General features: G+C 32.6%; 1 protein-coding gene across 1 annotated transcript in view; it reads right to left on the reverse strand.

Moving 5' to 3' along the window:
* Positions 1 to 13369, reverse strand: part of LOC149787837 (protein mono-ADP-ribosyltransferase PARP14-like) — a 178281-nt gene that overhangs the window by 18403 nt on the left and 146509 nt on the right. The window contains exons 21-22 of the mRNA XM_089974056.1: positions 10142 to 10284; positions 3912 to 4089 (exon numbers count right to left, since the gene is read on the reverse strand). Of these exons, the coding sequence (XP_089830182.1) occupies positions 3912 to 4089; positions 10142 to 10284 (321 nt within the window). The remainder of the gene's footprint in view (positions 1 to 3911; positions 4090 to 10141; positions 10285 to 13369) is intronic.

The following is a 13369-nucleotide window of genomic DNA, read 5'->3' on the forward strand; positions in this document are numbered from 1 at the left end:
ACTTGTATTACTCCTGTTAGAATCGTCTTCTGCTGAAAATTTGTTCATTATAGAATTAATTATAGTTTCATCTGACATGTATTCGGCTGTGGGGCAATCAGTGTCAGCACAAATCCACTCCTCCATATCATCAAGAGAAACGCCCATCTCAGGACCATGAGTCTGTATGAATTTCTCCCAAACAGCCTCGGCATTAATGACATCAGTTTCACTGAAACATTCGAAGTCACTATCATCGTCGTTGTCTCTGTTACTGTTTTGCTTTACGTCAAAGGCAGCTCCAAGACCCTTAATCCAGCACCCCAGGTCTCTTGTAATCGATTTTTTTTTAATGCAACAAACACTTCCCCAAGGCGTTGATCAAAACAAAGCCAGCATGTACATGTAATTAGGTTCTCACAGAAGCACTCACGGGTTTCGATGTGATGGTTGATTGACTCTTTTCATGTTTTCAATGAACAGAATATGTTGTGATTATAATGTTTACACTGAAACGGAATTAAAAGATTAGAACGTGACTTTCACACAGGAAGATGTTTAATTGGTGTTTATTTCATTCTCTGTCGCCACCTGTTAGCATTTACCAGAAATTTTCATTGATCGCTATTTCACCAGACTGTTTATTTACAGTATACTGACAACTATTTATCATAAAAACTTACATAATATATGATATCTTTAAACAGAGGTCTCACTAGGATTTTAAAACTGGGTCTTTCTGCCTCTGAATTCAATCACTAAATATCAGTACATTTTCTCACTCAGCCGACAGTCAAAGCCTTTGAACTTGCCGCCTAGCTGTTGCATCATGTTCTTTATTTTTTTAATGTACTCTTATAAAATGGCAACAGTACATCAAAGAGTCTTTCAGTCACTGAATTCTGTCATTGTAAATATCAGCACAGTTAACTGATCAACACATTTTCCCACAAAGCAGGTGGCTGAAACAGGACCGGCAAATCTTTGAATTTTCCCACGCACCTATTACATGCATACGAAAGATATCCGCCTCAGTGATTATCTGCGTCCCAGATCAAAAATTGGCATCCAAATATGCGTAATTACGTGTTTTCAAGATCTCTGAAATTAATTCTTCTTTAGAACTTGCAAATTTCAAAATATGGATTTTATTTTTATGGGCATTAATCACCATTTTCGATGATAAAACGAGCAATGTATCAAGGTTTAATTTATCAATTCTTATTGTAATTTTTCATGTTCAGCATATTTTAAAGATATTTTAAATACATTTTCTCTGGAAAAAATCGGGAGCCAAGACGGATACTGCGTTATAAGCGGGATTGCGAGTTATCCGGGCGTGAGTTATCGGGGGAGCGGTGTGTATATATATATATATACACCACTCCCTCGATAACTCGCGCACATCGGGGTCCAGAAACATCGACCGCACTATAAGCGAGGGGCGAGTTATCGAGGGACCTATAAAATAAGCCCAAAACCAATAAAGTGATTGACGACATAACGGAAAAATGGGGGGGGGGTAGGCAGATTATACTGTTGAATATTCACTTTATAATGGTTCTGAGATTAACTGTTAATAAATATCTCTTCATAACGGTGTACTTTATTATTTTCTCATAGGACAACATTAAAAATTTCAGGAAAAATTACAGTATATTGAGGCGATCATCGAAAACATTATTCCACGTGGTTTCCGTTCGCTGAACATGTGTACCACTTCACACATTGTGTACTACGTCACTAATTTTTATGTTGAATTGTATACATTCTAGTTTTATTGTTTGAGCCAAATTATAATTTTTTTTTACACAAAAGATCGACTCTTTTCGAGAAACAGTGTCGATCGAACGATAGATAGATAGATAGATTTGAATGCGATAGAAGTAAAATGGAAAAAAAAAAAACAACAAGAGTTAATCAGTACTGACATATTTAATTGGTCTCAAATTTAAAGCAACGTAAATTAGAACAAAGTTAATACTTGCCGTTTGTGCCACGCTTGACAAATATCAATTCACTTTTTGAAAAAATCAGTTAATTTTTTTTTGTGTGTGTTACTCCTTGGTTTCTCTGCCGCCGAGCAAAATCCCTCAGATTTCTCAACTGCATGAGCTTTACGTAGTCAACATTTTGGGTCTCCAGCCACCTTATGGCATTATCAAAATATCTGATTGCTTCCTGTGCAGAGGGGTGGGGGTGCAACATCTGTGTCTGCATCACTTTCAACACTTGTGTTATTCCAGTTAGAATCGTCTTCTGCTGCAAATTTGTTCGCTATAGAAATAATTATAGTTTCATCTGACATGTATGCGGCTGTAGGGCAATCATTGTCAGAACAAATCCACTCCTCCATCAAGAGAAACGCCCATCTCAGGACCATGAGTCTGTTCTAATTTCTCCCAAACTGCCTCGGCATTAATGACATCAGTTTCACTGAAACATTCGAAGTCACTATCGTCGTCGTTGTCTCTGTTACTGTTTTGCTTTACGTCAAAGGCAGCTCCAAGACCCTTAATCCAGCACCCGAGGTCTCTTGTAATCGATTTTTTTTTTTTAATGCAACAAACACTTCCCCAAGTTGTTGATCAAAACAAAGCCGGCATGTACATGTAATTAGGTTCTCACAGAAGTACTCACGGGTTTCGATGTGACGGTCGATTGACTCTTTTCATGTTTTCAATGAACAGACTATGTTGTAATTATAATGTTTACACTGAAACGGAATTAAAGGATTAGAACGTGACTTTCACACAGGAAGTCGTTTAATTGGTGTTTATTTCATTCTCTGTTGCCACCTGTTAACATTTACCAGAAGTTTTCATTGATCGCTATTTCACCAGACTGTTTATTTACAGTATAATGACAACTATTTATCCTAAAAACTTACATAATATATGATATCTTTAAACAGAGGTCTCGCTAGGATTTTAAAACTGGGTCTTTCTGCCTCTGAATTCAATCACTAAATATCAGTATATTTTTTCACTCGGCCGCCAAGTCAAAGCCTTTGAACTAGCCGCCTAGCTGTTGCATCATGTTCTTTTTTTTTTTAATGTACTCTTATGAAATAGCAACAGTACATCAAAGAGTCTTTCAGTCACTGAATTCTGTCATTGTAAATATCAGCACAGTAAACTGATCAACACATTTTCCCACAAAGCAGGTGGCTGAAACAGGACCGGCAAATCTTTGAATTTTCCCGCGCACCTATTACATGCGTACGGAGGACTCCCGCCTTTTCTGCGTCCCAGATCAAAAATTGGCGTCCAAATACGCGTAATTAAGCGTTTTCCAGATCTCTGAAATTAATTCTTCTCTAGAACTTGCAAATTTCAAAATATGGATTATATTTTTACGGGCATTAATCACCATTTTCGATGATAAAACGAGCAATGTATCAAGGTTTAATTTATCAATTCTTATCGTAATTTTTTTCATGTTCAGCATATTTTAAAGATATTTTAAATACATTTTCTCTGGAAAAAATCGGGAGCCAAGACGGACACCGCGTTATAAGCGGGATCGCGAGTTATCCGGGCGCGAGTTATCGAGGGAGCGGTGTACATATATATATATATATATATATATATATATATATATATATATATATATATATATATATATATATATATATATATATTTATTTGTGCTTACATGTAAAGGCAATAAAACAAATTAGAAAATTATCACTTTAAGAAACCTTTATGCAAATGCTAACTGATGTACTTTATTGGGTCATAACTATAATTAAAGACTAATAGTCCTGATGTTTAAAAAAGGAATTGGAAGGAAAAGTTGGATGTCTGAAAATCTAGACTAATATCACAGAAAACATGCAATGTCAAGACAGGGCTTTAAAGTTATGATAATAATCTCAATAATTATAGAAAAAAAAGAGGATTATGTATACAAAAAGGTTCAGTACAAACCATTTTTCCCACAGTAATTACGGTCATATCCTCCTTGGTTTACTTTGGGAACTGTATCACTGGAAGTGCCATGGAAAAGAACGAGCTCATTTTGAAATTGTTTGGGATTCCTGCTTTCCAGCTCCAGCTTTTTTAAATGGTACTGAAGATACAGTGTTCGGTTTTCCACACGAACAATCTGTTGAAAAAAAAACCTGTTCTTAATTATAAAATAATCATGAAAACTGAGGAATTTTCATGAAGAAACTGAATTCATGAAACATTTTTTTATAGTTAAGTATGCTGTATGTAGTGTATGAACAAGAAATAAATCATTATGAAACAGATATTCCAACTAATATGCTGCATTTGAAGAGCAAAAGCTTTAAGTACAAAAATAGGATCCATAACATTACACAATTTGGTAACAAAATATTGAAATCAAACTTGATCTCAGTTTTCTTAATATGAAGCCCCTGAAAGCAAGTGAACATAAATAATGTCAGACAGGGCCACAACTACATTACATTATGTTGGAAAATGGTATGAATCCTTAAACTAAGTTTGGTATGATTCCATAATTAATCATACACGTAATCCTCCCACACGGAGGGTTTTTCTCCAGAGTATTGGTGTGTCTCCCATCCCTTCCATCACTCATTGAAATCTGCATATGCAAAATTATTAGTAAGAAATTTCATTTTTTCCAAATAAAATTCACATTTTGGTTCCAGTGTAGTACATGACATGTGACTGTGAAATGGTTTAAACCTGACAAGACAACATATTTGCTAATTTGAATCTTTAGTCCATAGATGATTAGCATCATTGTTTGTTTGAAGTTTGTTGAGGTGGATTATAATATACATGAGCAGAAGTATTTCTGAAAGGGTTAACGATGTCAAATGATCATGGTTGTGTTCTGAAAGAGCACAGTCAGCATTAAAAAAACAAACATTACCAGTATATTCTCTCAGTAATGTGTCTTCTGCTTTGGTGATTAAATGGTTAATAATGTGAATGATTAGAAGTAATTTGGACAGGATTAAAGATGTTAATTGATTAGGGTTGCATTACTCTAGAGCTCAAGTAGCATAAAACTGGGTTGATTTGACTTCAGTGTTTAAAGTCTGTCAAAATGTCTAAGCATCCAAATGCTAAAAGACCAAAATCCAAGCACTGAAATATCATACAAAATTAAGTGATGGATTGAAACAGGAATGTGGCTGCAATCAAGTTTAAAGGGAAATGAATATGCATTCTTCCTGTAAAACATTTTCAAAAGGCTGTTACAGTGGCAAGAATGACATCACACATCATTCAGAAACACCATCTCATAAAAGCATATTAACAGTTACAACAAACAGCACTGAAATTCATGTTCACAGAATCTGCATCAAATGCCATCAAGTTACTTACCCCGGTATACTAGAATGCTATTTGTCAACTTGATGGCCAAACATAATCTATGGTTATTCGACATGTCGAGACAAAAATAATGTTCCCCGATCCATAAATCACCCAAACGTTTTCATGTAAATGGACAACAACTATTCACACAGTGTCTACTTAGTTGTTCATTAGAAATCTTAACCTTAATTGTATAATAATAATAATAATAATAATAATAATAATTTATTATACAAACTCACTTTAGCGAGCAATCATCTGCAGAATGTGACCAATGACCAGTATTTTTTGGCAAAATATGCATTGGACAATACAATAAAATGACCGCATCATGAAAACTGTATAAACTGTAAACATGAATGTAAACCAGGTGAAACTATGAGTCACTAACTGAGACTGTAATCAATACTGCCTGGGATGAATTGGACTATGTCTATAATACTGCATTAGAACTTCAATTATCCGGCACCCAATTATCCATCAGTCTCTGTTAACCATCTGGGCATTGTATGTCAAAATGTTAAAAACAAGTACAAGTACATATATAGATATTGTGATTTTTTGATGACCTGATCTGTTGTATAATACTTTTAATGTTCATATTCTATTATCCTTCTATTCTCATATCCGTCATGGTCTCGGTCCCGCACCCTGATGGATAATTGAAGTTCTACTATAGTATAAGTGATAATCATTTCCTGGATTTGGTTATTAAAGGGTGATGATAGTGATGATAATAATGACAACAAAACTGCCTGCAAATTAGAATTAAAGTTGCAAGGGGTGTGATGATATTATATTTGCATTTGTCTGTTATATGAAGAAGCTTACTGACATTAAAATAACATTAGACCCAGACAGCAACAATTCAGAGTAGTTCTGTCTAGCAGTCAGCAATCTGAATTTATGACTCTACCCACAGGCAGGAAACAATTAAACTTCTTTGGTGGAATCAGTACAGTTGTACTGACATTACCACATTCCGGTGCAGACACTAAGGACATTTTCCAGCCTGAGGAAAATTCAGGCTGACTCTAGAGGAAACCTGGGTCCAATAACAGTACATCATCTCCTAAAATGTCAAGATCACCAAAGACAAGGACAGTGCCACTTGAACATAATCAAGCAATGATCTCCTAAGAAATGTTGAAATGATTGTGGTACATATAAGAAGAGTATGAATGACAACATGTTACTGTGAAAGGACACATTTGATGTGATAATAATAATAATAATAATAATAGTAATAATAATAATAATAATAATAATGCTTTATTTGTAGAGGGTGACTCATTAGTCAAGGACTATTCTCCCTAGAGGCCCTCTTAAGGAGAGTATAACAATGCACATTATATGAAGATGGCAATAATTACTGTTTATTTTAACATGTTTAGTATTAAAATACTAAATTCCATTATCTGTTAGAAACACATACATGCTCATATCTTTTCTTAAATACTCTAATATTTTCAGCAGATTTTACATGTAGTGGAAGCTTATTCCACAGAACTGTACCAGAGTATTGAAAACTCTTTTCAAATTGCTCTGTTCTTGGTTTTGGTATTAGAAGGTTTCCATGGGATATTGATCTCAACTGGTATTGTGTTGAAAAAGGCCTGAATAAGTCTTGAAGATACTCTGGTGCAGTTCCATGTAGACATTTATATAAAAGAACTGCCTTGTGAAAATCTATCCTGTCATATGTTGTGAACCATTTGAGTTCTGTAAATAATGCTTTTGAGGAATGATGTGCATATTTTAACATTTTTAACATTAAAAAAATGCCAACCTGTTTAATAGTTGTAATTTTTGTCCAGTTGTCTGCTAAAAATTAGGTTGATAAAAATCCTCCCTTTTTTGAAGTAAAAACTGCCAAATTTTGGAATCTCATGATCTGTCCTGACCTGATCTGTCATATGTATGCTTACTGAGCAGATACAAAATTCACATTGGTTGTGGCATGATGGGATAGTACAGGACAGACAGATAGACATATATACTAGGTAACACAATAATTTTGCCCCTCCACAAACATGGCAGGGCCATTAAGCATGCATTTTGCAGTCATTACTGCAATGTCTGTAGTTATCATGAAAATGTTATAACAATCTGAAAAAATACATTAAAATCTTCATAAGTACATACAAATTTGTACATTCTGAAAAAATACATTAAAATCTTCATAAGTACATACAAATTTGTACATTCTGAAAAAAATACATTAAAATCTTCATAAGTACATACAAATTTGTACATTCTGAAAAAAATACATTAAAATCTTCATAAGTACATACAAATTTGTACATTTTTAATAAGAAAAAAATCCACTGTGCAAAAAATGATGAGAACAAAAAAATATTTATGATCTCTATGGATTGACGATGTATGAAATATCTAAGGGCTTAAAAAGTTACAAACAATATACTAATCTGGAAATACAACCCTACATTACAAATTATATTGCCAATAAGCCCTGGTCAAAAAGCAGAGCTGGGCTTATTAATGGACTAATATGTCCTTGGTAAATATCTGCCACAGTTGCTGAGTAACATGGAGATCAGGGACTCTGTGTTGACCCCACAATCAAAGCATTCATTTAAAATGTTACCTTGACCTTGAAAGGTTAACCATGCATTTAAGGAAATACATATGAATTGTCACAGCTTTATAATGATTCATTCTAAGCATCAAGAAAATCCAACAAGGGATTTTGGGAAATACAGGCAGAAAAAATCTTAACCAAAACCTTAAAGTAAATTTGTTATCACTGAGATCTTGACTCCATTGACAAAGAACAAGTGAGCATGTTGCAGAATTCATTATCTAAACTTCATAATGATCCATCCTAAGTATGAGCAAAAGCCATCAAAAAGGTTTGGGATGAAAAATAAAGCATATGAAAGGTCTGAACCAAAACCTTTAAATCCAAATTTTCCACAGCTTTGACCTCAAGATCAAGGAGGTGCTACTAAATAAATGTTCCTGGCTTCATAATAATTCAATTCAACCATGAGTGGTTTAGGAATTAGAAGCAAATGAGAAACAAAGTACCATGAACCATACAAAATGGACCTGCCCCATGTTTAATTGTCCTACACAGAACTAACAGAGCAAGCTGACTCAAGAGGTTATGAATCAAAGGGTCTCAATGACTGACCTTTGGTCAAAGTATACAGTCTGGAATTAAACTTACTCTGCAAAAACCATTATTTTCTTATCACATACCATGACCTTTACCTTTGACCTTTAGGCTTCAAAATCTATAAGTTTCTATCCTTACCATAACTGCAAAGCCATCCATTGAGTTTGGTAAAACAACTACTCTAGAATGAAAGTAATTATGAAAACCCCATTTTCTTTGAGTTACAATGACCCTGACCATACCATTAGAAATAAAAAGAAGTACAATTCCTCCACAAAGACTGGTTAAGGTACATAAGACAGAATAAAAGTTCTGATGCAAAACAATTCTTCTGTCATCACAATGACCTTAAAATTTTGACTGGTGTGATAATCATGCCTTTGATACCTGGCATGATTATTATGCCTCTGTTGTTTAATGATTATGAGTGATGTATGATTATCATTTTTCTGTTATGCAATGCTATTGTTGTTATGCCTTACCAGCTTTGGTACATCAGGTGATACAAATATTACAACTGAGCTATAAAGAGTTATATTGTAAAGCTTTTGGAATAGATAATAATTGGGAATTTGGCTGGGGAAATTAAAGTAAAATGTTCTAAGAGAGACAATGCTGTATCCAAGAATGTAATAAACAATCTTTATTGTACTGACAAAGATCCTGCTAGGGAACATATACAGACTGGTACTTTGTACTGACAAAGACCTGTCAGGGAACATGTATATACTGGTACTTTGTACTGACAAAGGGAACATATACAGACTGGTACTTGGTACTGACAAAGACCTGTTAGGGAACATGTATATACTGGTACTTTGTACTGACAAAGATCCTGCTAGGGAAACGTGTACAGACTGGTACTTTGTACTGGCAAGGATGGAAAAGGTCAGTACAAGGCAAAAGTTTACTGGTACAAATGCTATCATCCGATATCATCAATGCATGGTTCATCATTTGCATACATAAATTTACATAAAATAACAGATGACACTTTGGCTCATCAGTTTCTAGGTCAATATGAAATATCTTTCAGCATCCGCAACAAATCATAGTCATGTAAAGTTTTACAAAGACAACAGTTTGTCTGTTTTATTTGTTTGTCTTGTCTATGTCTTGTATTTGCCTTTGAAAAAGACTCATTAAGAGTCGAAAACACTTGAGTAGGCTAGCAAGATAATAGTTTTGCACTGTTCATAGTCAGTTTATTACATTTATTTTAATCAATCACTGACAAATTTGATCCCTTTGGATCCAGTGCACTTGAAAGCAATGTTATTTGCCATATGATTTGTATTCTTTATATATATATATATATATATATATATATATATATATATATATATATATATATATATATATATATATATATATATATATATGTATGTATACCATTACACCACTTGAATCCATCAAAGAAATAAACCGACTTCTAGCTCTATGTTGTTGTCAATCACTGATCAATCTAATTACTGCAGTACAGATTAATCCTACCAGTTCAAAAATACATGGCAGTGAATGTTGGTATTATCATTTATAGAGATGAATACATTGTTGCTCCAATTTCATTAAACTGACAAATCGATTAAGTTAAGTGCCAATGATATCATTTTGTAACCAAACTGAAATCTTATACCCACAAAATGCATAAAATTAGCAAAGTCATATTAATCAGAACTTATACCCAGAGCTTTCTCACCTGTATTATATTGGTAAATGGGCATCCACCATTAGCAAATGTTGCTTTCACATCCTTGTATTCGGTACTATTTGGTGAAAGTTGTACCACTTTAAATTCCTCATTTGTCTTTTTTATGTCCCACGTTTTTGGAAGCTCTACACCTGTTAAAGTAATACGAAAAATAATAACGTTGCCATAAGTGCTATGTAGAAATTCACCAAACATGGAAAATGAATAGATAATTTGGTAATCATTAGTGAGTGGAGTATAATTGTTGTTCCATCTCCTTGGATCCTTGTACTCTATGGTCTTAAACTAAGTAATAGAAAAGAGCATAGTCCAACAAGTTTTGTAAATTTCAATAAATAATTTTTTTTCTCTAGAATACAAAGTGAAAATTTAAAACGAACTTACAGTATTACAAATTAAATCCAAAATAGTCCAAAGAATTATATCACCAGGCCTAATCAATAAAGTTCTAATTAAATTCCAGTGGTGTTTGAAATAAGATCCAGTGTGAAAGGCATCACAGTGCCTGTGGTCTTGACTGTACTAATGTATCAGTAGCCTGAAGTGTGATTATATACATGTACTAACAGTCTTCAAATTATTCACAATAATATAGTCCAAGATGTGCTTGTCTAAATTCAGTATAATTCCATATTGATGTTTCTGTCCAGTAATAATACAGATGAGCACTTTGTATTTTCAGTGAATAAATAATTTGAATAAATAAATTCCACCCAAATGAAGTACTGAACACAACAATAAGACTGATTTTTCCTTCATATTTTATTACAGGAATGAGTTCTCAAGTTAAAAAGATTACAAACCTCTATGTGGCCTAGGTCACAATTAGCATTTTCTGGAAATACTATGACTTAATAGAGTTTTCCATTCTGGAACATTCCAAGTGGTTTACAAAAATAAAATCTGTTACCAAACTTATAATAAGGATGTGGTAAACATCAGGTAGGCTAGTTCTTTTTTAAAGGGAATACCAATGTCTTAGACCCAGACTCAAATAAATAAGTTTACCTCTATTAATAATGTTCCTAATATTTAACCCACACTCCAAGGGAAATATTAACTATGTATTATTTGTTTACAGAAGGTACTGGTCAGGAACACAATGAACTTGATTCTGAACAAGGTTAAGTCCAAATTACAAGAACAAAAATATAACCATGTAGAAGAACTAATAAACAATACAAATTAAATATACACAACACCCTGACAGGGGGTGAAAGGCCAATATATATATATATATATATATATATATATATATATATATATATATATATATATATATATATATATATATATATATATATATATATATATATATATATATATATATTGTAATGTATTTTCTATATAGTATTACTGCTTTATAACAGGAAGGCACATTATCTATGTATTTAAAAGCATGGGATTTGCCATGACATGATTTATAATTAGCTTGTTTTTATTTCTTGTTTATGACATAATTTTGTATAATGCATTTCAATTAAAGTTCATATTCTTGTATAATGTATATTTACTAAAACTTTACAGTCTACCATATTAGATGCTTACTAAATGTTTATATTCTCACATAATGTAAACTGACCTAAAACTTCATGCATATATAATGTATTTTGCTCTAAAGTTCATATTGCATCATAATGCACATTAACCTGTATTCAAACACAATGTATATTTGGTGAAATTTTTCAGTCCACAGGTATGTCTTTGACATTACAACACATATGCAGGCCTTGCCATCATCATAAACAGTAAAACATGGAAAAGTTGATGATTAACCTACAGCCAGCTGTAAAATCGCAATTCTCAAAGTCAAAATTATCCTTGCTGTAGAATGTGGATGAAATCAAACTATTTTTGATCAATATCTGCATACCTCTGATATTTTCCACATACACCGCTCTCATGATAACTCACAGCTGAACCCACTTATAATTTGGGGGTGAGTGTTGATCCTATTGTTTTTTTTATATTTTTGAAAATGTGAAATAAGTTTAAATTTAATATTTAAATTTGAAGAAAATGACAATGAAAATTGGTAAATGAAACCATGATATATCTGGTTTTATCATTAAAAACGGCAGTTAGTGTCCAGAAATTTTGAATCAACTTCATGAAATTCTCAACTTTTATAAGAAGTCCTATATTTTGTAACATTTTCATTACAAAAACAGTCTCAGTACACTATAAATAACAACATTTGATGATATTTTTATCAGTTAAAATGTCACTAATGCCTACATGCTACAATACTTGAAGATATTAATACCAATGAAATAATTTTTGTCAAATGAAATTTGTGTTCAAGTTCTATATTTTAAATCAGTTTCATTGTAATCATCATAAATGCCATAACCCTCTTGTATTCAAACATGAAAAATGTCAATCTACTGTCACCTCTATGTCTGTGAGCATTTCTGTGAGAACCTAACTGTGTTTAAATCTCAGAGTTGTGGAAATATTTCCTGTATTATTATGCTCAATTCATTTTTAATCTCTGAGTTGTGGACATATTTCCTGTATTATTATACTCAATTCATTTTAATCTCTGAGTTATGGACATATTTCCTGTATTATTATGCTCAATTCATTTTTAATCTCTGAGTTGTGGACATATTTCCTGTATTATTATACTCAATTCATTTTAATCTCTGAGTTATGGACATATTTCCTGTATTATTATACTCAATTCATTTTTAATCTCTGAGTTGTGGACATATTTCCTGTATTATTATACTCAATTCATTTTAATCTCCGAGTTGTGGACATATTTCCTGTATTATTATACTCTATTTATTTATAATCTCTGAGTTGTGGACATATTTCCTGTATTATTATACTCAATTCATTTTTAATCTCTGAGTTGCGGACATATTTCCTGTATTATTATACTCAATTCATTTTTAATCTCTGAGTTGTGGACATATTTCCTGTATTATTATACTCAATTCATTTTTAATCTCTGAGTTATGGACATATTTCCTGTATTATTATACTCTATTTATTTATAATCTCTGAGTTGTGGACATATTTCCTGTATTATTATACTCAATTCATTTTTAATCTCTGAGTTGTGGACATATTTCCTGTATTATTATACTCTATTTATTTATAATCTCTGAGTTGTGGACATATTTCCTGTATTATTATACTCTATTTATTTATAATCTCTGAGTTGTGGACATATTTCCTGTATTATTATACTCAATTCATTTTTAA

Source organism: Sinohyriopsis cumingii, chromosome 11, assembly GCF_028554795.1.
Source record: "Sinohyriopsis cumingii isolate HCF-2022 chromosome 11, ASM2855479v2, whole genome shotgun sequence".
Classification (NCBI taxonomy): domain Eukaryota; kingdom Metazoa; phylum Mollusca; class Bivalvia; order Unionida; family Unionidae; genus Sinohyriopsis; species Sinohyriopsis cumingii.